This window comes from Limanda limanda, chromosome 6 (assembly GCF_963576545.1).
Source record: "Limanda limanda chromosome 6, fLimLim1.1, whole genome shotgun sequence".
Lineage (NCBI taxonomy): Eukaryota > Metazoa > Chordata > Actinopteri > Pleuronectiformes > Pleuronectidae > Limanda > Limanda limanda.
This window is the reverse complement of record NC_083641.1, coordinates 23,880,496-23,908,220: the sequence shown is the minus strand read 5'-3', so window position 1 is coordinate 23,908,220 and position 27,725 is coordinate 23,880,496. Positions and strand designations below refer to the sequence as shown.

The following is a 27,725-nucleotide window of genomic DNA, read 5'->3' as shown; positions in this document are numbered from 1 at the left end:
ATTATTCTATTCTAAGGGGCATCTACAGGATGGCTTTAAACTGAATTTCATTGTGTTGTACCGGTGCACTAACGATAAAGTTATCTTGTTCTGGATTGTTTTGACAGTATTTACTGATTTTACCTAACCACTAGTTTTTAACAATAAAATATAACATTAAACAGGACATAACTTTACCCAGGGCTTATTACAGCTGTGCATTTCAAGTGTTAACACTGTTACACAATGAACCTGGATAAAATGTTCATGTTTATTTCCCTAAGCTGCTTCCTCCATTTGTGCTAATGGAGCTGCTGCTTCACAGTAAACTTCCAGCGATTAAACCTGACAAGGTAGTTAGCATCTCCGCTCCAGGGACTCAGGTGCAGGCCCAGAGCCTTGACAGTAATTTATCACTGTGAAGTTTCAACCGGCGTGAGCTTTATTAGCGGGAGTCAGGCTGCCTGTTGTCATAAAAACAGATCAACACATCATAAATGTACCATAAAGCAAATGACAGGTGTACTTGAGATTTTATAATGGAGGAATTAGTAGTTTGTGCGTAGTTCTTCCACCAATGTTTGTAATTACGTGCTAAGGGGGCTATAGTGGGCTCAAACGTCAGGCTTCCTGTCTGACTGTGTTAGCCTGGTTCACGACCCGGGGGTCAGGACACCCACAAGGGGTCAGGAGGGCAGAGACGGAGCAGCAAACGAGACAAAACTAATGTCTCCTGCACAAGGTTGTTTCCTCAAGAACGTCTTTAGCAATCTTTGCTTTTTTCTTATTGTTGTTAAATATCTCATATAACTAATTTCCTCCTGATAACACCAACAGGCTTTTAAAAAGAAAAACAAAGCAGCAGCAACCAATCACAGGACAGAAAACCTCTCGTCCGTCCACTCACCAGCGGCTCAGCCATGATGATGCGGATCTTGCGCTCCGACACGTTGGTGAAGGTGGCGAACAAGCTCTTGAGGACGTACTCGCCCGGCTTGCTCTCCGGGTCGATGCTGATGGGTATCATGGCCGGGGGACCCTTCTCTCCCTGAGGACAGCAGACTGGAGGGAGGGGGGGTTTGTTGTATCCGTTCCCCACGGGCGACGCTGCGGAAACGACAGGAAGCAGTTTGGTTAAGTCAAACATTGCCAAATCAAGTGAGAAACGAGCGGCACATTATCCGCCACAACTGTTTACAAAGGGAGATCGCCGAATAGGGTATCAGCGAGAAGTTTCCAAACATGGACATAAAGTTCCCAACATGTTGAACATTCCTGAGGGAGACTGACCAAAGGGCACCGGCTTGCCCTGAGTCTGCTCTTTCTTTCCTATTGCTACTGAGCACAGAGCACATGTGGAAATTAAAGCACCACGGCCGGCAGCTGGTGTTTTCATCTCGTACCAAAAGATGTCACTGCCCTTTGAGGGAAGCAGAGATCTTGAGCATGTGATCGTCCTCCCAGTGTTAAGATGTGGCCCGCGTTTAATTATGGATGGCTTGGCTTAGGCCATAAAACCCCACAAACTAAGCAAGAGTTAAACTTTACCTCAGTGTTACGCTCGGCTGCCTCCCGACACTAAAGTGCTAAATATAGTGAAGAGCAGCATACAAACATCTCATTAGAACTTTGAATTTTTTATTTAGGCTGCAGCTCTTGGACTCCGAGCGGCACGTCCACCACAGGAACTGCCATAAATCGGATGTGTTAAATATTCAGAGAGGTCTTTTGAATGACAGTAATTACAACCACGTTTCCTTGAGTGTGTGGGGGTGCAGGCGATAAATAAAAGTGATTGGACAGAAATCACATCAGGCGCCACAGGGTTCACACAGCACAGTGGCGGGAACTAATTAAATCTGTGAAATACACATTGGAACACATTGTTTTGTTTTAATTGTTGTTAATTTATTGATCAAATTGGGCCAAAAACTTTAAAACTGGTTCGGTTGGAGATTACAAAGTCAAGAAACGGTATAAAAGTGCAAACACAGCAGTCTTGCTCATGCGTGTTGTGCAAATTGAACCTGTCATAAGGAGATATTTCTCTGAGACTAATATGTAAAATATAAGATTTATTACGGAGTATTTATTACTATAAAGTATGATCTTTATCTCTTGGTTCTGTTTATCAGTGTGTAGAGTCATACTGTATATTAAGTTAAGGCACAACAGATGTCGAGAAGCTTTGAAATTTATATTCAAGCTGTGACAAGATAAAACCCACAGAAAGAATCAAAGAGATGATTAAGATAATTAGATGTAATGAACTTGGTCGTCGGCCAAAAGAGAAACCAGAAGCAAAAACATCAATTTCCCTGCAGATCAAAGGTTGAGAGGATAAACTCATCTTCAATCAATCACTTCAATGTCTTTAATGAAAACCATTGTGTATTTACAGGAAGCAGAAGGAAGCTGCCCACACATTTACAAGTTAAGTGGAGTTGTTGTGCAAAGTAGATGTTGAACAAAGTTCTAATCAGCAACTTTTAGAGGCTATAAAGGTATGCAACTCTGACGAAGGTGCACAAGAGAAGCTGGAGAGATGTGGTTGCACAAAAGTAAATAAAAAAAGTCTTCTTCTCCAGCTCTTTCTAGGAGGTGACGTGCTTGGGTATCTTTCAAGGAATGCCCAACATGTGCGGCTTTCTTTCAGAACATGCTTCCCTCACTCGGGACGACTCAGCACCTACCCAGGCCCTTGATGAAGCTGATGACGCTGGCCTTACTCCAGCACACCGCTGTCCCGTCCATAGTGGGGAAGGACGATGTGTTATCCAGGGTTGTCCTGAGTCAAGACTCTAGTAAAATCCACCAATGTCCATGTCCTGTGTGTCAGCTGGCTCTGTCCTGCTAGGCATAGTTTCCATGGTGCACGGAGCCAACGGCGGGTGTGTCGACAAAAGTGGGAGTAAGTGTTTGGTACGAGGGACCACGCAATATCTCCCTCTCTCCCTCTCTGAGCTGCTATTGCTTTGGCTTTCTCCAGCCTTGTGACCAACCGCTTGCCTTCCAAGCGTGAAGGTCAGGCAGGAATTTTTAGCCAGAGCCGCAGCACAGTGACGAGGTCCAGCATGCTATGGTGGCATAGTTGCGCGACTATATTTATCCCGGGGTGCACACTATACTGACGGAGCAGCCCCCCCCCTTTTGGTCCACCTCTGTGATCCTCAAAGCACGAGACACAGACCGAGAGTGTGTAAACACCCCTCTGATTAGATCCTGCTTTAACGTGCTTCCTTTAAAGTCAGCGACAAAACTTCAGGTAAGATTTAAAGACAATTAAAGACTCAATCAAGCAAATATTTCAGATTTATAAATGTCTCCATGGCAGCATTGAGTCTGGGTTCAAATGTTGGGTGTGACGTCATTTGATATCATTGCAAAACACGTTGGGTAGAATTAAATCAACATCTCATTCCGAAAAAGATCCTCCCAATGACTCGCTCTGGGCGCAACGTGAAGACTCACCCGCAACATGTGACTCTGCAAACAAGGAGCTGGGGCACAGTGTGCATTACATCATCGCCATGCTGGAAACACCCTGAGCATGGTGGTGCTCCTGGAGGACAATACAAACAGGCCAACAAGTGTCTCGTTCGCACACACACGCGCACACACACACACACACACTCACACGCACACAAAGAATGCAGCTCCCTATATGCCGTCCGCAGAGACTGTCCCGCTGGGTAAACAACCACTTTAGCAGCCGTCTGTGAACAGAGTGGGAGGATATTTAGATACCACTGGCCTCCATAACTGAACCCGAAATTCCAATGTCAACATAGACGTTTGGCAGCACTGTGTCTTGCTACTGCTGAGAAACACTGACGGTGCACATCTGTGAGAAAGTAGTGGGCAATGCTTTGCAATGACAGAAATATTGCTGTTTAACACCCTCGTTAAAAGCGGTGTAGTTTTTAAATGTCTTATAGTTCCAGGGAGGTATTAAAGGACACTGTTTTGAAGTGGACTAAAGGTCAATGTTAGTTTGAAAAAAATTGCATCATGTAATGTAGTAAACAAGAAAATCCTTCCAGCTGGTTTAGGTCATAAAGTTTCAGGCCAAAGGAAACAGGGTGTTGTAAAGAGGTTGTGACAAATTGATTATTTCCATATCAAAAAGAATCCGGTTAAATCAATAGGGCCTAGATTTTGTTTTATTATTTAGTTTTTCACTGAGTAAAATGTTAGAGAGAGAGAGAGAGCGAGAGAGAGCGCGAGAGAGAAGCTGTGTTTAGCTGCTTGTTATCTGATTACACACTTCCACTACAGGCCTATGATATCACCCTGCACTGACCTAGTATGGCTCCTGAACACTTCAGAGTTCATTCCTCAGTCCCTTGGTTGAAATAACGTTGACCTTATCGGTCCTCTTCTTCCACTTTTGGGCTCAACAGCTTCACAAACTGTTCTCCTGGCTCTGCAGCATCTGCTTACACACCTTCAGCTGCTTGCAGAGATCATCCACCTCTGCTTGGAGAACTTTGTTAACTTGAATGGCCTCTCTGCCGATCATGTCCAGTTTCCCCCTGTAGAGCCTCCTTGACGTTCTTCTGTTGACTTGTGACAATGGTGATCTTCCTCAGTTGCTCCTCACAAGCCTCCAAGGAATGTTTCTCCTGCAGAAGATGTTTGGCGAGAGTCTTCATGTCTGGTTGCCCTTCTCTGGTGTTTCATGGAGCCTCAAGTGTACCTTCTTGTTCACATTCTGCTTTTCCTGCATCAAGATCTCATTTTTTTTGCCTCCCAGGTACAATTCTCCCTAGTAGATGTCTTTCCATGAATTAATGGTCTGGTTTCCCTCCATTGATGTCTTCTCTTGCTTCCAGGACTCTTCTCAGTTAAAAAACACTAACAGACATTTTTGGGACACCGGGCCCATCAGGTCGTTCATTGCTTTCCCAGAATCCTTCTCTGTGGTTAGGTGCTTGTTTTAAGTGCAGAGGTACTCAATTTTTACCAGAGACATTGATTATTGTTATTGTGATATTTTCTCCACAGTTGCTGTTCCTGCAAGGTTCCAGGTCACTTAGTTTATATATTTTTAAGTCTTTATTCAAGAAAATAATCAAAAGCATTTTCAAGAATCGTAATCGAGGTAAAAGTTTGACACTTATTTGAAGTAATTTTGTCTTAGTTCCTTGTGAACAATAGAAAGCATGCTGAGCTCTATTAGGAGCTGAGATGTTGCGTCTGTAGAGGATTGAAAGACAAGAAACTTCAACATTCTGAGTCTGATACTACAACCTTTAGCCACTTGTTACAGCAACACTATGTAACTGATATCGAGCGACAGCGCCTGCTGTAGCCGCACACTTCACTTTGTTGATTCTGAGAGATGAACTTGTTTTCATGTGGAGAAAAATCAAAGTCTATCAATGTGTTGTGTGGAGCTCTGAATGTCCCCGTCAATGAACTGAAACACAACTGAACGATGGATATTACCCATGATCCCCGGCTTCTTGAACCAGAGCTGCTGCCCTAACAAATCCACCAAACTCTGTTTAGAATTCTTCATATTTTAAAAAGTTTCCTGGCAGAATATCAGAGATAAAAGCTTTTAAATATTTTTTAGAACAAATATTTACCAAAAGTGGACATGACAGCTGGAGCCAATGGAGGCAGCAACATAACACTCCAACACAAACACTTTATCACGAGTTCACAGTTTGAGTGTCCCAAAAAAATTGGGAGTTGAGTGGAGAGAGTGTGAGAGTGATTACAGACCTCTGTGTAAAGCAGATTAAAATGTCGCTCTCAAACTATTGACCATCATCCCTGTTTTAGCGAGCTGACATCATGCTGGGAAACTGCCTCCTGCTGTGCGGGACAGCGTTTCAGCCCATTTATGTAAGTCACTGTTAAAACGCCTGCATCTGTCTCATCCAGCTGAACAGAGAGGGGGAGGTGTCTGTTTTCAACTTGTGCACATTACTGTAATTATTATGCACATGGAAAAAAAACATAGAAGTGAGATGATGTTATACGAGTTACACCAGAAGCCATTGCCAAAAAGCAATTAACATGTCAATAGAAAACAAAACAGAAGGTGAGCATGACTGCAGTTCATAATAGAAAATGACTGGCAAATGAATAACACGTTTGACTACTCATCTCCTGCTCTGATTGGCTGACGGGGGACCAGCCCTCGGGCGATTTGAACTCCAGACCTAACGCTGCTGCTACACGGTGCCGGTTACATGCTGCTGATTCTCATCTCTGTTTTATTATGAGAGACACTGACTTATGACAGACACATTTGTTTACCCTGTGGTTACAGTGAAAACAGTATGCGATAGCACATAAACACACACCGCTGGTGTCAGGCACAAAGTCTGACCTGATGTGTGTGTATATAAACACACAAACCCACACAAACAAATATATTTACATATATATATATACAGTACGTTCATATGCAAAGATAAGCGATAATTATTATCTCCATCTTAGCAGCCTACAGTAATAAGTATGGTGTCTGTTACGGTTATTATAATCAATAACAGCTACAGAGTGTGTGCTGTAATCTTGCGCTTCATTACATAACAGCTCGAGTGAGTGGGAGCAGGGAGAGGAGATGAGGAGATCACATATTTAATGGAAATGTGAAATGCACAGCCGCGGGTCACAGCTGAAACAGTACAACGGCTGCCTGTGCCTTTATCAGCAGAGTGACCCACTGTGAGGATTATGCAACATCATCAGGAGATGGTTCAATGCAGAGTGTGTGGACAGGCACAGCATGTTCTGAGGTATCTCTTTACATTCTGATGCAATGGATATAAGCTATAAACACTGCCAGGGACAAGCAGCCAACCTGCCACTATCTCTCTGGTACATCAGATATCTTTGCTGTATTATATTTGGGTTGAGCACCACAAGTGTGTTGTTTTTTTAACTTGTTACCACTTTTCTCTCCGTCACCTTCATTCACATCCTCTATAAAAAGACACTTGTGGAGGAGGGCTTCCCATCCCGGCCTCCTGGGCCCAGTGGAAGGCAAGCGGAGCCGCTCACACTGGACAGAACATGCATCCAAGCTGAACCGCCACTAATCCTATTACCGTGTCCCTGCACTTAGTAGGAGCTATTTAGACTCTTGTCACAGACTCACAGGGTAAAGAGGAATAAGGGTAGAGAGACTCCAGGGAATCGGAATAAATGAAATGCTGATTCACCTTCATCATCGGATAGAGCGCAGGTTAATGTAACGGATGCATGAAGGTCCAGTGTGTTTGTGTATGATGAACAACTTCTTAACAGTAACTGCTGCTTGTAGTTGTGTGTGTTGCTGTTGCTCTGAATGTGGTCATCACATAGAAATGATGCTTCCAAGTTGGTAGCAAGTGGCAGGATGAACAATAACACTGTGGTGAAGTCAGTGCACAGCCACTGCACGTCCCAGTCATGGACAACAACAGGAAAACGAGACCATGAGGTCAGATCCCCAGTGGAGCTGCTCTGTCAGCTGAGCACAACAACATCAACAACAACAACAAGACACAAGCTGCTACTCACTGCCGCTCCACGATTTCAGCAGGGATTTGATGCTGATCTCGAAGAAGCCTGAGTCCTGCTGGCTGGCCATGGCTGCAGCTCCCTGTTGAGTGTCCGCTCGGACCCCTCGATGTGGTGGTCTCCCTCCAGCAGCAGCAGCAGCAGCAGCAGCTGAGCAGGGACCTGCAGGTTTCTCCTGCTGTCACCTCTCTGTGACGCACACAACACTGCGCTGACGAGTTCCCTGAGAACACACTAGCACCGCTTCACCCCTCCTCTGATGTCCTGTCCTTGGCTATCAGCCCTTTCTCTCTCTCTCTCCCTCTCCCTCCCTCCCTCCACTCTCTGTCCACATCTCTCTCTCTCTCTTTCTAAAGCTGTGGGAGGCAGTGGGCGGCAATGCAAGCTCCCTTTAAATAAATGCGCGGAGGCTGAGAGCGCAGGAAGCAATCCTCTTAGTGGAGCGCAGTTAATAATAACTACTGTTTGTCTGCGTGCTCGGCCCTGATGATGATGATGAGGATGACTGCAGCCGGGCTTGTGCGTCTTTCTGCAGGACTGCATGGGAGCCTCTAACGGGGCACCACCAGAGACAGATATGGGAAGTGGGACACATTACAGGGAAGATCTGGGAGAGCAGTGGGAAGAAGGAGACGCTGATTTGATCAGCAAGCAGACGGGATTATCTGCAGATCTGCAGGGGAGCAGGGCCTGAATGTTGCCTTTTAACCCCTTCACGACAGACATTGTGCATCCCCTTAGGGTCTCTCACATTTTTATTATTCTTACTAATTCATGCAGCCAATATTTTTCAACCAAAAGTCTAAAAAAGGTTGAGTTTTTTGAAAAAAATTAGCAGAATGCCTCTTTGTGTTTTGTTTTATTTTGTCCAATTTAAAAATGTGAATGTACTATTTTTGGAAATATACAAGAAGCATATTCTCCCTTGATAAAATTGTTTAAGCACTATTGCCCTTATCTCTAAAATCATGCTAAATATACAATGCAAACACTCTTTGGTGCTATTTTTACTGAAGGAAAAAATGTAAGCAATTAAAAAATGTCCATCAAACACATTACGCTCTGTATAATCAGCCTATATTCCTGAAATAATGATGCGCAGCGTTATGAGTCCACATTCAAAGTAACATGAAATGAACATAAGCTTTTCCATCTCCTGAACATGCAACAATCCAATCCAACATTCTGCTGCGTAAAAGGCAGATGCATGACTTTAACCATATGGACCACATGTCACCCAGATCCTCCAATCCCCTTCCTCCGCCGCCCCTCAGCACTCTCAGGATAATCCTATCAGAACTCTGTCTGGCCATCAATCCACAGCAACTTGACCTTCATTACATAACACACTCTGCGATGGAGAAGCCAGTAATGGTTGCCGTGTGTTGATACAGACACATTTCTGAGGCACAGGTGTCCCAGAACAATGTCGCCTGCCTCAGGGGAGATCTGGCATCTGGAGTCATACAGGACATTTTGATTTTGTGTACTGTAACATAGTCTCCAGTTTGTGTTTGTGTGTGTGTTTGTGTTTCTATGTGTGTGTGCACTCCCACAGCAGTGACTTTGTTTTTATTTTTGGAGGCATGAATAAAACCACCCTTGAAGAAAAGTGCTGTTGTGACTCATGCCTTCATTTAATTTAAACTTGTTACACCTCAGACACACTCGTTCGTTTTATATCTTCACAGCAAATGAGCACAGAGCCGAAGATTGAAGTCAAACACCTCTCTTTCTTATTTTTAAATACCAGCAGAACAGGCTGGAGATGATGTGGGGGCTACACTTTGCAGAGCTGTTCTCCGTGTTGTCATAACAACCCAACAACTCGTGTTGAACAGTGTAGTGAAGAATAAACGGTGGGTTTGAGGAAGCAACTGCAGATATTACATGAAGAAAGCTTCTCGCAGAGGTTACAAAACATGTTAGAGACACTTACACAACACACAGGATGATGATATATTCGGTGGAAAACTCAAACCGTGTCTGAGGAAAATAAAGTGGGTAAGAAGCTACAAAGGAACCTGACGAACATACTGCTTCTACTGTTTTTGCCTAATACATGTAAAACATTAGCAGGGAGTGATGCTAAGCACAACTACTGGCACTCAGAAGAGCGAATACCTGCACGAAGGCCCGAAAGTCCCCTTAAATTCAATCAAGCTGCACCAAATGTCACATATCAGTTCTCCAAATATGCCTTTTTTCAATTAAATCCATTAACGTTGCCTGGGAAAATGAAGAAAATATCCAAAATGCCTTATCTCACAACGTCTAAGAAAAGAATTCCTGGATCTGCCCCTTTTGTCTGGACCAGCCCTAAAATCTAATGGGTTCTTTCCTGACCAATGTTCCAATTATGTGCAGATCTGATAAGTAGTTCTTTACACATTTCCTCCTTGGCAGAGGTAATTTCCCCCAAATCAGTATTTTAAACAGTTTGTGTGGTTTCCTTCGGATGACCAGAGCCCGAGATCCACAATCGATCTGCGAGTCACCAGTGATTTAACAAAGTGTCACAGAATGAAGAGTTTATGCGATTCTGTTCTCACCTCTTAAACATTTGACTCGATTCTCCAGAGAAAATGTGTTTCAGACGAACACAAACAGCAACGAGGGACTTGAACTAATGAGAGTCAAATTTGACTAATTACGGACAATTACTTTCCCTGTTTCAGTCCCAGAGAAAACACTTCATTTCATAAAAACAGAGATCAGCCCAAATGGATTGTTTAAACACTGAGCAAACACAGCGCACTTCCGTGACTTATCCATCAGTTATAATCTGGTCAGCAGCCTGACTCGTCCAGTGAGAGGCCCAATGAGGGGCCAGCGCTTATGTAAGTCCCTGGTAGTAGAGTGAATTTAGACTTTTCTTATACAGGAAGGCAAGATTAAGTTTGAGTAAAGAGAAGAAACGGTCTTATATAATATTGCTACCTCTTCATGACTTGCTAAAGCAAATGAGACAATCAGGGAGGAAATTGGCTTTTTCTATAAACCATTGTCAATGTTGGTGGACGGGCTACAGGCTACACACTAGGCTAACGGCTAACTTTCAACTCCACGTCTCTTATAAACAAGATGGTGGCAATCATCGCTACACAAGCGTCTTAATATTCACTACTTCTAAAACAAACGCACACGCTGTCTGCACCGATGTTTTACGAAAGGCGACAGTGGAAGCACTTCCGCGTTTGTCCACAGGGGCGCCAAAATCAACAAAAATTAAAAGTTGCTTTAAATGCCGGATACGTCGAGTCATATAAGGAACACAGCAGTCAAATAATCCTTTTCTTCCTTGTTAGGAAAATACCACAAAATTCAAATCACTGACTGTGACGGTCGAGATTCACTTGACAGGACAAACGTCATTTTAAAATGTAGATTAGAAGAATATACGTCATGAATATTGCAGAGAACGCCACTCATCGCATCACAAGAACCTGCTTTGGATGTCATGGAAATATCAGACCTATAATGGAACTTGAATAGTGTTTATGGCATCGCACCTTATCTGTGAGCTCGTCGGTGTAAACGCTGCCAAGCATTTTAGAAATAAAGCACAGACAGTCTGGAAAACATCGGTGTCACTTCTGAAGGAGGAAACCGCCTCAGGAAAAAAAGCTTAATGAATTTGTTAAGACTTCAGGTTTGTTCATTGGCAGCTTTGCCCTCATGTTCAGTCTCAGAACAAATAGATCAGGAATACGCTGCTGATGACAGAATGTGTGCTGTGAGCGTCTCTCTCTTGAATCCGGGGTTCAGGTCGGGAGAAGGCTCGGACACGTTCAGCACTTTATTAAAAGCATTATCAAGCTCTGATGAAGGTGAAGAATGTGAGGTATGTCTGTCTGCTTCAGCCATCTTTCTCATTATCGAGCTCAAACCCTTGACTCCCTCTTACTCTCACTCTCTGCCCCACATTTCTTCATCCTCTCCTCTTTCTCTCTTGCTCACATACTTTGGACTTTAAGTTATTTCGTGACAGTGAGCTCATCTGAATGATGTCAGAAATTTGCGTGATGCACTCTCCCACCATTATTAACAAGCCATCAGAATCCTGTGCAGCTGTGGCAAATACCAGGGGGAGGTGAGGCATTTCACAGAGGGATGTTGGTAGTAGATGTTATTGCCTCTGCACCACATGTCTCAAAAAACATCACATTTCTCCCAGATTAAAAACTGAATTCTTCAGGTGATTAGCTCCGCAGAGTCAAAGCGGGTACCTACTTTCCAGAATGGTGGGCCTCTTCTTGTGGCGCATCTTTTTAAACTTCCCCCTGAAGTCCCTGGGTGGGAACGGATCCAGAGGTGAGCTGGCAATGCGCCCCAGGACAACCTCATCCAGCACCTCAGAGCAATCTGTCTCACTCTCAGCCACGTCCCTCACTGAAGTCTCCTCTACAGACATGTCGGATGGCAGGGAGCCCACGGCTACTTCTCTCATTCTTCCAGAGGAGTCATTTGAAGCTGTGCCAGTTTCCCCCACTTTGTTTTAGTGAAGTGTTTAAAGTTTATCTTCCTCCTCCTCCTCCTCCTCCTCCTCCTGCTCCTCACAAGCTTCTCTTCTCTTTGGTCAGGCAGCAGATTTACGCTCTGCTCACAGATGCAGCCCGAGCTGTCAGCTTCCCTCCGCTAATGTGTTTCCAGCGCTGCACTTGTCAGGGCAGTTCAGCAAGTTACAGTAACATTTATGAATTGGTCAGGTATTGGATTACTCGGAGCCTCCCCCTTTTTCAGCAAAAAGGGCAGGAGGCAGAGGAGAGAGGGGCAGTCATAACTCAGGAGGGTGGGAGCGGGAAGGAGAGGCGGCTCTCTGACAGCTACAACATCCCCACCTACTGCATGGCCACGAGGCATTCCTGAATAAATATCCTGTGTTTGTCTTGGAGTCAACACATCAAACAGAAGCATCTTCGCCACCAGCAGTGTCAACGGGACGCAAACTCACGTGACTTGAGACTCGTGACAGCCATTAAAACTTCTTCGTTCATATTCTGACTGAGAAACAAACCCATTCAAGCTCACAGGTTCTTTTAGTTGGGTAAAAGGAAAACACATCTGCACGTTCGCAGCACTTTGACAACTGCCCATGTTTCCTGGCGTCTCGCAGGAAACTAGTGAAAGGTGTGAAACCATCGAGAATTAAGTGCAAGGAGGAACATTCACACGGCTCGTCTCCATTCAGTCCTTTTCTCAAGCCCTGAAGTGACACTAACGGGACACACCTACCACATGAACCAGTTTTTCCTACTCTGACCTACATCAGCAATACAAACAGCCTGTGTATGTGCGTGAAGTCGAGGCGTTTTCTGTTTTAGGAGGAAACCACTGATAGAACATGGAACAATGTACTCCTTTTTTTTCATGTCGCCGATTTGTTTTATTAAGGACTTGTTTTTGCCGAACCCAAAAAAGAAAAGTGGCCAGGATTGTCACACCTTAACGTCATGTCATGGCCTGAGAGAGAATAGAGGGCCGCTGGCAACTAGTTCTACTGAGTCCAACTCTAATTCCGCTTCTCATCCACCTGAAGCAGCACAGAGAGCAGAAACTATCAAAAACAACAATGTGCCGCTCCCGCACAGTAATGGCTTCAATTAGAATAACCCCCAAGCCACCTGACCTATTTGAAAACATCCTTCAGGTGCGCCATGTTGTCATAGTAAACAGCAAGAAGAGCAAAGACGTGTGTGTTGAAAACATCTAGAAACATGATTTCTGTTTGGGGCTGACTGACCTGTAAACAAGTCAAAGGAGGAAACAATAGAATCTTTAGAACTAAATAACTTGTAAAATGTGGAAATGTAAAATGAATCATTAAACAGAAACATCTCTTAACAACTTTAAAACCTTCAATCCCACATGCTATATACACATTATATACTTTATACTTATATACAGTTGAAAATGACCCAGCTCAGATTTTTCAAGTCTCTAAATTTACACATTTTACAAGTTTTAACTTCGTTTGATAGAGATTTTCTGTTATCAGGTATTATTCTGCTCTTTTTCAAGAGTCCATTAGCTCCTACATTTTGTGTCACTTTTTGCTTCCTCTTCTGCTTATTCTTATATTCATGTATTCACGAAAGAAGGAAAAAGACTTTAAGCACCTGACACAGAGCCCAGTGTACTTCGGTGTATTATTACTGTAACTGACATTAAATACCACGGGATCATGTGGTAATAGTGCGCCCTCTAGTGTGTGCAACTAAAACAGTCAAGGATTAATTTATCTGAGGAAGAGTTTCTGAAAGAATTCCTCACTTTAAGGATTTTCACTTAACCTTCACGATTGAAATCAAACCTACTAATTGACACACAACCTGGATCTGAGTCCAACACGACACCAGGAGTCACAGTCATCACACTGCAGGAAATACAAGTGTAACTGGGTTTTGAATTCTTTCTCTTTTCCATTCTGAAAGTGATTCTTTCCTCGATTCAGTGAATTACTATAATATATATACGTATATCGTAACTTTGCGAAACATGCACCGCAATAAACAAAAACTCTTTCAGAAAACAGTAGAGAGTTGCAATAAAATGTAAAAAGTCATCCCTCACTTCTGAATAGTTTGAGTTGTACAAACAGGATTTTGCAAATTATAAAAAGAGACAATGCTCACACATATTATTGCAAATTAAAAACTACAACTTATGAAATAGATAGATGTTTAAATAGCTATAAACAGAAATTAGCAACCTTGTAAACCTTATTATTCAATTTGTACATGAAAGCAACTATAAAACTACAGACTGTACACAATGCTTCAAACAAATACTGCAAATAAACATCAACACATTAACAAATCTACTAACACTAACATTTTCCTCAGCTGTTATTCCTTCTGTATAAACTTTTTGACAAGTCTGAAAACTGACTGAACCAATAACAAGTCGACTTAAAAATAAAATGTCTTACAAACTGTAAAAGTGTCCCACGTCAGTTCCATGGCTTCCATCACAATGTGGAGCCGAGCAGCCTGGACTGAGCAATGAGGTTGGAGGCTGAAACCCACACCCCCCGGGCAGAAGGCTGTTTCCATGGTGAGACACACTTCAATTTGCACAGGCAGAGCGGAGCGAGATGAATAATTGATAGATATCAGGGCCTAATGTTAGCACAAACCAGCTGAAGGTTAATTCCAGCTATGCTCATGGACTCTTGAAATAACACACTCGTGCAACAAGTGGACAGAAAAGCACTGTGGGAACTGGTGCTGGATACAGACGACTGTTGCGTAACACAACTCACAACTTTAAAGGGATGATGTGTCAGGTCAGTGTGTGATTGTGACTCTTTAATGCATTTGTCTTCGCTGGTTTCTCCTGACTCCAGAGGAACAGTAACCGTGGCAGGGGCACACATTCACAAAAAAAAGACTTTGCATAACGAAACACCACATGAGATGTCAGCCTATAATGGCTGCTACAACCTTTTATAGCTTTTACCCATCAGGCAGGCTGCAGTTTCCCACTGATTCACCCGTCGTGACCTGACAGGTGAGGACAAGATGACAAAAAAAGTGATCATCCACACAGACTAATCATTCATCGGGTCACCTGCTCTCCACGCTGCTTCGTTTCTAGGTTGGGGTCAGAACACAAAAGGAGCATTCAAGGGCTGCAAACACGTTCCCAGGCTGCACCTGTTCCTGCCCCCCCCCCCACCCCCCTATTATCAACCTGAGGAGGGAGGAGCCTCGCACTGAACACATGCAGCCACTGTGGCCTCATAAAGCTGCAGGTGATCACCGCTCATATCCAGTTACAGTGAGGTGATTACGTCTTTATGCATTCTGCACAAATTGAACATTCATCTGTAAAGATATACATTCAGATGTATATATTTTATTTTCTATTTTAAATTTTTCATATTCTATTTCATTGTTATTCTATTTTATTCTTTTTTATTCAATTTTAAACTATTTCTATTTTTATTTTATTTTTTTGGGTTGAAATTACTGAGCATTGCTTAAAGAGAGTGTGTGACCCAAGCATTTCATTTACAGTGACTACTTCATGTTATCTCTGTTCATTTGACAATAAAAAATATTGAATCTTGAATCTTGAATCTTGCAACAAGCTGGGCTTAGCCCGGCGTTTTGGGATTTCTCCTGATGGATATCTGAGCGTTTACGCAGTGTCAGCAGTGAGCAACACGCCAACTTGAAATTATAAGTTCATCATCGATTCGGTGTGTGTCTTTCTTTTGCCAGGTGGATGCTCCTGGGGTTTAACTGAGCAACTAAGATGGGATTGTGAATATCAAAAAAGGAAGAGGAGCTAAGCTGAGTTGTTAAAACGCTCATTACACATCCACTGCCTACAGGCGTGCACGGCCTCTCATGGGGGGGGACTCAATATTCATTGTGCCAGTTCTCTTGGAGGTGGCCCAAGTTTAAAACTGACATTAACAATTTATTTCTCGTGTCTCTTTTATGATACAAGAGGTTTGTGCTTTTATTGATTCCCCTTCTTTCCTCGGATCACATCCAAACGAGACGGAAGGAAACGTCTTGTCTCATTGTAACCGACATCGGTGCTGACAAATTGCAGGGTGATCTTACGAGACATTCTGGGCTCAAATTCAGATGCAAAATGGCCGCGATTGAGTTCCACTGGTGTGACAGTGATGTCAAGTGAGTTCAAGTATACATTATTCATGGGCTGCTTCTGCACAACAACACGTTTGTTCTGTTTGATTTGCACCACACTAAAATACAGTGGCAACTAAATCTGTTTGCAGAGAATCCTCAGTTAGAGAATCACATCACATAACTCTCACTGGGACTACAACGACGACTCCTTCTTTTGATCATGTGTCTCTTCCTACATCTTCCTGTACGAACAAAGGGAGTCAACACCGGTGCATCCAACATAATGCATAATACAACAACAGAGATGAAGAGACTTAGCAACATCAGCTCACCGGGGTTTCCGCAGAAGCTGAGGATCTGAGCATCAGGGGAGCAGGTCGTCTCTCACAGGCCGAACACATACACATGGACGATGGGGAGAAATCCAGGGCTCAACAACAAGGTTCATATACTGGGACTAATGATGTTCACATGCTGGACCCTGATGGGAAATGACAACTGCCCACACTGGGAGTAAAGTGCATTCAAGGCCTGACATGATGATTGTGTTTCAACATGTCAACATTTTCATTTAAAACAGTTTGTCTCATTTGGTTTTTTCATCACAGCGCCCTCTACAGGTGATTACATCTGCGGCCCATGACAGAGGCTACAGACTTCTTCAGTTCAATGTCCAGTAATAACTGTGCGTAAAGATTCATTCCATTGATTCGTCTCTACAGACTGCAACTCTCACACTAATGGACTTTCCAGACATACAGTTTTATTTACAAACCTTCCAACCACCGTAAAACTTTTACAAATGCACAAGTTATTGTTGTTTGCTCTTCACCAATCTGTTTTCACAGCCTCTAAATACAGGTTACCCCAGTAGTTGTTGAAGGTGGGCTATAACGCACAGTTTCCCTCTGGCAGCTGGAAACAGGACAAACTGCAGAATGAGCAGAAACTTCTAGAGACTTGTCAACGTTGTGAAAAGATGATAAAATACCTCTGTGTGCAGCAGGTGCATTTATTGTGCTTTCTCCATCTCCACTTGTGAAGTGAGTCCAACTCTGGGTCTGCAGGTTCTCTCTCTCTCTCTCTCCCCCTCTCCCTCTCCCTCCCTCTCTCTCTGTCTGTCTCTCTGTGTCTCCCTCCATCAGCTCAGACAGTCTCCACCCTCCAGCAGCCACCCTGCTCATGTCCTCCTGAATAATGAAAAACATGCAAAGCGTTGGTTTACCTCTGTCTGCTCGGTGACCCGGCCCCGGGCGGTGTCGGCCGCTTAGCAACACATCTGCCATCCCGTGCACAGTGATCCTTAGAAGCCCACACACTGATGTTAGAATCAGCATTACAGAATGTTACAGTTAATGCTGCAACTAGACACTGGGTTATATATATAATGTATGATTGTATGTAAAGCATGATCAGGTATTACATCACAATCATTCCTCATAGATTCACCAGAAAGATCCAACAGGAATATCTCAATAAATGGATGTAGCAAGAAATCCACTTCAAAAGAATAAATGTATTTATTTAATTGTAGCTGCACATTTAATTTCATTTCTTTTGCATTTAGTTTTGTATGTAGAATGTTATTTCCTGTGCTTGTTTGCAACACTAACCACAAGATGGATTTTCACACATTTACATAGGCTGCCTCAGCAGGAAAGAAAATAAATAAATAACAAATCAGTAGAAAACGTATAGAATCTCAAAGTAAAATACAATTAAATCGTGTTTATTGATCCAGTTTATCCACATGCTGAGTTATATTTATATACTCAAACTTCTGTACATTGAGATTTTGGCTTTAATAGACTAATGGACTAAACCATTTTAATTCCACTCATTTTTTTTATTAGATTTTTTATGATTGTGCAGCAAATCAATAAGAAAAGTATATGAGATAAAATGATATGGTTGAGATAATTCAGGGAATTTACTGCTCTTTCATACAGCATTAAAGAATTGGACAGCTTTTACTTACTAAATAAATACAGAAAACTTTACAGTATAATTTGTGGCTGTGCTGAGTGAGTGGAAACGTTCAGTGGATTGAGTTTGGATGAGGATCCAGCAGATGGCGTAAAAGAACACGATACAAGCAGAAATATGCTTGAACTGAAATGTACATTTGCGATAAACTGAGTTAATAAAAGTGGAGAGAATGATTTTTACAGACTTGACCTGAGCAACAGAAGTGCACATATTACACTTGAGCTTCAAACACACACAGATATCCCTGTTGTCTATGACAGATGTGTCAGAACGCTTGAGGTCTGAGCTGCTTTCAGAGAAATATCAGTGGTGGTAGACGTATTCAGACCCTTTACTTGTAGTAAAACTACTCAACGTTATCCACTTAAGTAAATGGACATAAGAGTTAGCATGTATGAGCTTAATACATTTATATGGACTTATTTTTCTATTTAAAGATATATAGTGGAGTAATGGCAACAGGAATGACATCCTGAGCTGAGAAAGTCACACTCCCTGGGTCTAAAACTGTCCACTACTAAAGTAAATGTAACTATTTATTGACTTTCCACCATTGAAAATGATTTGTAATGTGTAGTGTGTGAAGTGTGAAGGTTTAAGGCCACAGACAGAACCCAGAGAGCAGATAACCTGAAGAGGGGATGGGCGCAGTTCAATGGCCGGCCATCAACCTCTCAGGCATCACTGTGATCGCACACGGGGGGAGAGAGAGAATAATACTGATTCAAGGTGATAGCATTGCCCAAGAGCTCTGTCCAGACCCGAACAAAAAATAGCTTTGTCTACTGCATGCACCCACCGGGGCTTGACACGATGACAGCAGAGCTCCACAGAGCTGGCGAGTTACAGAGCACAAGGTGCATTGCCAGGCAGAACAGTGAGAAAACATATGTTATTAATAATTCAAAATAAAAAAGACATGTGCATGGAAAAACAAATGTCTCGCTCTGATAAATCCAGCATGAAAGAATTGGAGGAGCATCACTGAAACAGAGGGCTCTGATTTAATAATTAAGCTTTGGAGAATGTTCTCTTCTTTAAAGTGAGCTTTGTGCTCTTGGCTGCAACATATTGGCTGTGTTGATAACTGTGTTGGGCCCCGGCAACAAAGGAAAGGCAGATTTCAAAGCCGTTGCGTAACCCAGCGAAGCAGCTCTGATCTGATCCGAGTGGCGCTCTCTGATTTCTTCGAGGAACAGGGCAGGATAAAGGGGGATGTGGACGATTGTCACAGCGCAGCACGACACACACACACACACACACACACACACACACACAAGCAGGTAGTTTTCAGTCTAGATGAAAGTCTGCAAACCAATTAAAAGGAGATTCCATAAACCCCTTGTGAAAGCCGTGACCTGCAAAGACGCGCGTAAAATCACATTAGCCACATCTTCTTCAAAGTGAGCCGTGCTTCACTTTCAGAGGCTTCAGTGTTGTCTTGGCATTTGCTGCAGCTGCTGAAGCTCCTGCAGCAGCTGCATCTCAGGGGGGATTTCTTGTTGTAATGTGAAGGTTTTCTGCTCGGAGCCTTGTCCCACGGCTGAAAGTGTGTGTGGCACGCTGACCTTTGATTTTATGCTTTGGCTCTTCTAATGGAGATTGTGGCTCTGCCTTTGAAACCTTTGAGATACAGCACAAGAGACCGGCTAACCCTCCCACAGAGGGAGAGGCCGCTGAAGAGCCAGGTCAAGAGTGTGGATCACAGCTCCGGTGTCCTGCAGGGATGCTTTGACTGCGATGGAATGACAGAGTACACAAGCAATATTGATGAGGACACACTGGAGCAGTGAGCTGTGCTGAACATTTGAGTGAGGACAGTGTGGGTAACATTGTGGGGCTGCAACCCTGAAATGGATTTATGACGTTAGAATAGACGGATGAGGTGTCAGGTTTGTCGTTATTTAAGGATCGAGATTCAACCAGATTGTTGTCAAGCTGCACAAAGCCCGGCCCCATAATATAGATTATTATAACATTGTTATAATTTGAGATATTTGCTATTCTTGCCCGAGAGAACTCAGGCATGATTAGTGATGTCTTAAGGAGAAATGAGCTGAGAGTGGATGGATGTGGATAAACCAGATATTTTTGTCTGGTTCTAAGTCTAATAAGCAGCTGCTGGATGTGACTAATGGTTCTCAGGCAGATGTAAAGTGTGTAGGATCTTATATGATTACCATACAGGGTGTGGGAAGGTGTAAAAACACCACCTCACACCACTATTGTTCTTAAACCAATGTCTTTAGGGGCTAAATACACAAGCCATTCACTCCCTGGATGTTCAAGGAGTATCTTTTTCCACCAGAACACATGTGTCATCAGTAACCTGCTCACAGTGTGTTCATGTGCACTGACCACGGCTCTGATTGCCTGATGCCAAAAGGACACCAGAGGGATGAGAGCGGCAAAAGAAGCGATAAACGACAAAAGACAAACCTCGGCTGAATGCAGCAGTCACTTGCTCGGTGAATACATTTTGCTTTTTAATTTTTAATTCATATGAGTTAACATGTGCTCAGTGTCTTTCCCAGCAGGAGTGAGACACTCTCTTTCACCCCAGCCCCATTTTCCAGTCCAGGCTAAAACAGATTTAATGAATGTTCAATCTATCTTCTCTTGTGTGGTGTTCATGTGACTCTGCCGTTGTCACACTCGGCTCTGCTGCCACCACATAGGTTCATGTGCATATGAAGACTATTCCTACAATAACCAACGCTATACAATACATCCTATAAATGGAATTATGAATGAACATCGAGGGAGCTAGTGAATCGAAACCCCACATGAATTAATTCTCATTCAAACCTAACCTCCCTTTTAGTTAAGGGCCTGACATTTACATAGAAAGGTCAAGGACGGATTGGTGGGGGGGTTGGGGATGAAATTAAAAGACAATAAATCAAATTTTTTCAGATAAACCAGTTACAATTGACTTAAGTGCAAATCAGGAGCTGGCAGCTTCAGCGAGGATTTCCCTTTATGCCCAGCTAGCCACTTGGCACACTCTGCACGGCACACTGCAGCCCCCCCGCTCTGCACGGCTAAGAGGACTTTAATGGGTTTTTCTTTCCACTTTGGCTTTAGCAACATAACCCACTGCCACTCGTCGGCCGGGACATCGACAGAGTCGCACCTGTCTTGTTCGAGAGCATTTTGCGTGGTCAGAATTTACCCACACAACGATTTAGCCGTAAAAGCGATTTACACGGGGAACTTGTAGCTTTACAAACTGCTGTTTGCTTTAAAGTGGCCGTGATTACCTGATGTGTGGACGTGTTGGCTGTCTAGTTGTCACATTCAGTTTAGATGAAGGCTTAAAACGACACACAAGTCATGCTCATGGCTTTAAGTGCAGCTATGGCAGAGCTGTTGATACCTAATTTGATCGATAACCCCATAGTTTGAAAGGAGGCAGTGGAATCATCTTCTGGAGAGGAATGAATTACGTTTGCATCTCCCACTTTCAGGGCTTCTTTGGACGTTGGTAATTTGTTAATAGAAATGAATGAAACCAGCTTGTCAAACTGTTTATGTAGCTTAATGTTATTTGATGAGTACACACATTGTAAAAGGAGACCAGCCTCGTCTGTTCTGTATCATGTTGCATTGCTCCGCTGCCTCACTGCTGTTAAACTCCGATAATGATTTGAAATAAATATGACATTAACGTCTGATTAATTATTGCATCTGTTTATTTTTGACCTTGATGTTGTTGCTTTGAAGGTTTTTAGAGAGATTCTTGCTGAATGTCTCACGCTGCAGCAACAGGAATGGACGGAATTATTGCAGAATGAAAAATATTAAGACTAGCTGGAAAACAGCTGAAACATCTGTGCTCTGAAGAAACAGCCAGGCATCTACAGGAAAGCAAAGGTGAGCACTGTGGATCATTTTCCTGGAGCCGATGTTCCAATTCATCATCCGCTCTGTCTGGCTTCAATCTGTCCTCTACCTGTTAATCCCCCCCAGGAGGGATCGCCGGCTCGGCCTAGCACAAAAGCACGCAGAAGGGGCCGCTTGTTTATCTTGGAATTTATCAACAATCTGCTTCTCTGGAAATATAACACACCACAAGGCGACTCAGCTCCAAGTTATGAGGCTGCTGCAAGAAATATCAATCAAAATTACATGGTAAAAATAGAGGCTGGCCAGATGGGCTTATCAAATCAATTTTGGAGGGAGGTTATTCTTGGGCACGGAGGAACTCCTGCCTGCCTGATTCACGTGTGCTGTATATATACACCTCTCACAGTCATATGGGTGAGTTGGAAAAGTCAGAAACATTTTTGATAAATGTGCCGTTATAGACAATATCATACATTAAGGAATCAGTAATCCTACTTTGTGATGGACAGCTGTGTGAGCTGACAAACATCTGGTAAACATCTCTCAGCACCTGCACATTTTGACTGAAGCAATCTGCTCTGCTCATGTTTTTTATCTGAGTTCAAGGCTTCAAATTTGTTGGTTCTTGATTTCAAGATTGAGGACGGATCTGAAGAATGACAGCGAGTGATATCAAATCTTTAGATGTAAGAATCACTCATTTGTTCTCCACAGCATTGCCTAACATAACCGGACTGAATGACTTCAACCAGAGCCTCTAACAGTGACTGTGAATACCGAGATTAACATAAACTAATATTTATTTCACTTGCAGGGAAGCAAATGCAGAAAAATTATACCGTTACAAATGCAATGTATGTTAATGTTCTTAAAACGACTGTAATGCTTCAATTACTCATGAAAAGATCTAATTCTCTAGCACTACACAAAAGAAAGAGCTGAACAATAAGTTTAACCTTCGTCTTCACGTGGAGCTGGTCGACTCACATGATCCTTTCTCATTAAGAGTATCGCTAATTACTCGTAGGCCGTCTTTAGATGATGCTTCAGATGAGTAATGTAAACACTCGACAGATCACACAGCCCGTCGTTCCGGAGGTGACGGCAGAACAATAAAAATCCATTACGACTTTGGCAAAGCAATCATGTCTGGGTGAGAAGGTTAACACAAGCAATAAGGACATGCTTACTTGCATCTGAACTTGGTTTTGCTGTTCGCTGCAAAGTGTTCAGTAGCCTAGAATAGCAGGAGATTCTTAGCCGTGCTCACAGCGTTGCCTTGAGAGCAACACTGATAGAGAAGGAAATAACTTTTTAATGGATTTCTAAATTTGCAATATGCAATTAATTGTATCGTATTTTGATCATGCTACATAAATGACTGCTAGCATCAATTATTTGGATTGATCATAGACTCTATATAAAGATGGAACTTCTCCCGTCATCCTGTTTCTATGCCAGCGACAGCCAGTGGCCAGAGGCGTTATGTTTTCACGTCATCTGTCCATCCCATTTTTCGTAAACACGATATCTGAAGAATGCCTTGAAGGACTTTCTTCAAATTTATAACAAACATGGGTTCATGGGTCCATGGGTTCAAAAATGATCTATTTTCTGTAGTGAAAATCCTGAAATTATCTATTCCACAGTGAAAATGTTGGACTTTACTTTGACAAATCTCCAAATCTATCCAGTTAAAAATGTTTGCTATTCAGTATGTATGTAGTCAGAGAGGTCCTGAACACAGGCATATCAGTCTCTCTCTGAACTAATTGAGCAAAGTGTTTTTACAGTACTTTGAAGTAACCTGAATGGGTTCATGGGTCCATGGGTTACAGGTGAAACACAATGTTCATAAAATCAAAATCAACTGACAAATTAAATATTTTGTTATCAAAGTGAATAATATATTGTTTAAAAACGTTTCTGTCTTTTCTCCACTTCATCCTGCCCCTGCCAGGGGAAACAAATATGTAGAACATATGTAGAATGAGTGACATGGTGATTTCTGCATTCTAATGAGGAAACTAATCAGGCGGATTCAACATGTTCTCGTCCTGGAAAACAGCCACGACAACAAATCATTGCCGTGCACATTCCAGTGGAGCGGCCAATCACTATGATTTTGTGACGGAGCAAGTACTTCGACTCGCCGAGCTTGAGTGGAGCTCGGCTGCAGAGCGAGCCAGACCCATTATATTAAACGACTGTAAACTGTAGGTGGCGGTAATCCAAATGGTGCCTTTAATCTGCTATTAAACCCGAAGAAGGAGAAGAGGAAGAGAAGGTTAGAAGAAACAAACAAACATATTGGGAGGAGGGAATTAGTGAACCTGTCGTGTTACTGGGGATCAGTGAAGAGCCGGACTACGCAGAGGAAGGTTAAGCCCAATTCATGCTTCTTCGTCCAAGTGATGCTGAAGCTTACTCGTAGACGTGAATCCTACAAAGAACCTGGACATGCACCTCCACAAAACATTAACTGCAGACCCAAAGAGCTTTCATTGGTCAACTTGGTAGCAGAGAAATGCCGGCAGACAAAGTTCTTTGAGAAAAAGTAATTGCTCTTCAACATCTATCATCTCCAACTCCAACACAATCCTCTCAGTTACACACGCCGTTGTTCTGAAGTGAACAGACACGCCAGAGAATTTGTAAATAAGAGGACTGGAAGCCAGAAGACACTCAACACCATCACAGACACTCCACGGCCACTAGTGTTTCCAGGGTGTAATTGCAGCAGGACTCTCACACACACCTGAATGCTTGGCTATGTGTGCACCGACCACCACAGATGCACGATTGCTTAACTAATATAATATTATTCAATCTTCAGTGGATCTACAAGATGTTCACTCGTCTTGATGAAAGGTTTTGAAGCTCTGAACTGAGATTGAGCACAGAGATTGGTGCACAAAGAGAAAAGAAGAGAGAGACAATCTGTGTCTGGTTCCTTTGAAAGTCCCAGCACAGAGAGAGCTGCTGATCCCACAGACCTTCATTCTGCTTTAAATGTCACGCTTGATTAAACAGTCCCCCTTTTTTTTCTACTCATCTGTTAAAAGTTCCTGCTCCCGGCTTCATCGCTGCCATGTGAATTTGCATGACTTTCATGAGACCGGGGCAATGATATTACAGACAATAAAGATAATGTAATACTGACGGGAATTTAAGTGATATTAATGACCATTGAGGGACATTACTGTAGAAATACTGGACTAATGGGAGGAGATTTAAAAGGGAATGGCAGAATAAATGTATACCCGAGCATCCTGACTCATCTCGACACTGACGAGCGACACAAAGTCTGAATGTGAGTGTGTGTTCGTTCCGTGTGCGTGTGTGTTTTTCGGCGAACATGTTGGCAGTGTGCCTGCAGAAGAAGAATTACACCGCAGTCAAATTCCCAGCATCTGCTGACAGGTTCATTGCTCTGATGCAAACTTCAAACACCAGACACCACGATTATTCTCTCACATGCTTCATACGGTGAAACAGAAGATGCAAACGCTGAAAAAGGAAATTACTGTCCTCACTTTAAACTATCTCCATCTCTGCAATTCATTGTGATCGCTTTAAATTTAAGAGACTGAAAAAGAAATGGACCTGGCCTCAAAAAACGTAGAACAAGACCCACATGTCTGATTTGTAGTTTTATGCTGCAGCTACTGGAGGGCAGACCTCTTGATCTCACTGCTTCCACGCTGCAGGAGCACAAACACAGCTCCGGCAGATGCAGGGTGGTCCGACATGATGAGCCAATGGATGAAACAGAAAACTGGACCTGCAGCTGCAGAGCCCTGATGACAGTTGATTGAGTTTTTCAAAATGAGACCCCTAAAACCTGCCAGGTGGAATTTGTCGTTTGTATCTTTCTATTCCGGTTTGCAGAGGTGCACACTAACGGATTCACAATGATACTCACAATCCTGTCGGGATCTGCTCACATACGGCAGCTCTGTGCACCGAGCATGATGCTGATAGGGAAGATTTTGCGGTTTAATTCCCACAGGTGCTATCCATGCAAAAATGAAGAAGCAGAAAAAAAATGCACTCAGGAGCAGGTTGGTTATAGCCCATAAAAATGCATATGAAACTCTGCTTTGCATCTAACTGCTAATTTTATCATAAATTAAACCAGAAAATCCCATTTGAAGGCAAATAATCTTGAAAACATGTAATTTATATTTAGAGGATGCCTGCATCACGGCTCCTGTTTACTATTCAGTCGTGGTTGCCATGCAGTTTGATGTTTGCCAATAGTTGCCAACGTACAGAGCAGGGGAGCGAGTGCTGGTGAGGTTTGTTTTCTCTGCGTGGCGCCGCCATCTCAGAGCAAATCAACAACTGTTTAAAGAGCGTAGTCTGGCACACTTTGCGAAAAAAAGCCAGCATGCAGAACAAAGACAGCAAACTGACAGACAACACCAACAACACACATGAAAAAAGTTCTCACTTGCAGCCAAAACACAATTTGCAGAAAGATTTTGTCTTTTGAATTCTTCCAGGTCACGTTGGCTGCTTGAATTTAGTTCTGCACCTCATTACATTGCTTGAGGCACATTGTTTTAAAACTACTCCTCCACCACACTGCACCATACTGAAGAGCTTTTCGTTTGGGGATTCAGATTTTTGAGCTTTTCGGCAAAGACAGTTCAGATAAAGACATTTTTTCCTGCACCATAAAACAAACAAACATCACCAACGAATAAGAGGATTATGAGCTCTACTGAAATGATCCCAGTTTTTCAATTTTCACCTGCAGCATGAAAAAGCACGAAACTGTGATGTTCAACATGAAATGAGCAAAGACAACAGTTGTAGTTTTTGTTGAATATTTAAAGATATGTCATATCCTCGGAAAGACGTAGGCACAATGTCTGGTCACCATTGTGCTTCTATCTATGGTGCTTGTGTTTCAGGCTAAAACTTCTTTAATGAAACATGTGGGTTAAGTGCTGTTAGATTAATAAATGACCCAATCACCAACAATTCAGGCGAAGGCACAGAAAGTGGGGAATCTGACCTCATGAGAGAAATACAACTACTATTATTAATGCAAATAGAATTGTAAAATATAATGAGCTCTCTGAGCTGTGGAAGCTGGATTCATTGCTGACTATGAAATAAAAGTTATGTTTTTTATTGCCATTACCAAATCATTTTAAGTAGATTTTGCACCATCTTACTCTTTGGTTTTTGGTCCAAAAACATACAAATCCTCTTTTCTGGACTTTCCTCCTCACATGGCTGCGTCTCTGGAGGTTTTTCCTCTCCAACCCACACCTCTCAAAATAATTACATTTCATATGGCGATGACAAATAAACAGGTGGCCCTTTTTCTCTGTTTTCTGTGTCTCAGAGATAAATGAGGGTTAACACGTGTGGGAGGAATCCTGACTAGTTTCATCCCAACATGTTGTGTCATAACACCTCTACAGTATCCAGTCATTTACACTAAGCTGCTTTGCTTCTTTGTATCTGTGCTCACCGTCGACATAATGATGGAATCCTCACTGGTGCCGTTTGAAAGCAGAGTTGAACAGTGTTATTCTGACACACTCGACCTGAATATTACACGGCTCAGTCAAGGACAGTGGCCTCGGAATGGGAGTTACACCTCAGCTTGCATGCATTAACAAAGAGTGAGTGACCTCACAGATCCTCACTGTGCCTGAAGCGTGCAGTGTGAATTCATTCTTATATGACACAAACCTCTCCTCTGATCCTGCAGCGGGGCCACACCCTTATACGGCACATGCAGTACGTCATATT

General features: G+C 42.8%; 1 protein-coding gene across 6 annotated transcripts in view; it reads right to left on the bottom strand.

Moving 5' to 3' along the window:
- LOC133003957 (protein furry homolog) overlaps window positions 1-7,714 on the bottom strand; it is a 43,282-nt gene extending 35,568 nt beyond the window's left edge. For all 6 annotated transcript variants that reach the window (XM_061073789.1, XM_061073790.1, XM_061073792.1 and 3 more), the window contains exons 1-2: window positions 7,504-7,714; window positions 887-1,086 (exon numbers count right to left, since the gene is read on the bottom strand). In XM_061073789.1, the coding sequence (XP_060929772.1) occupies window positions 887-1,086; window positions 7,504-7,573 (270 nt within the window). In that variant the 5' untranslated portion in view covers window positions 7,574-7,714. The remainder of the gene's footprint in view (window positions 1-886; window positions 1,087-7,503) is intronic.
- Between the last annotated feature and the right edge of the window lie 20,011 nt (window positions 7,715-27,725).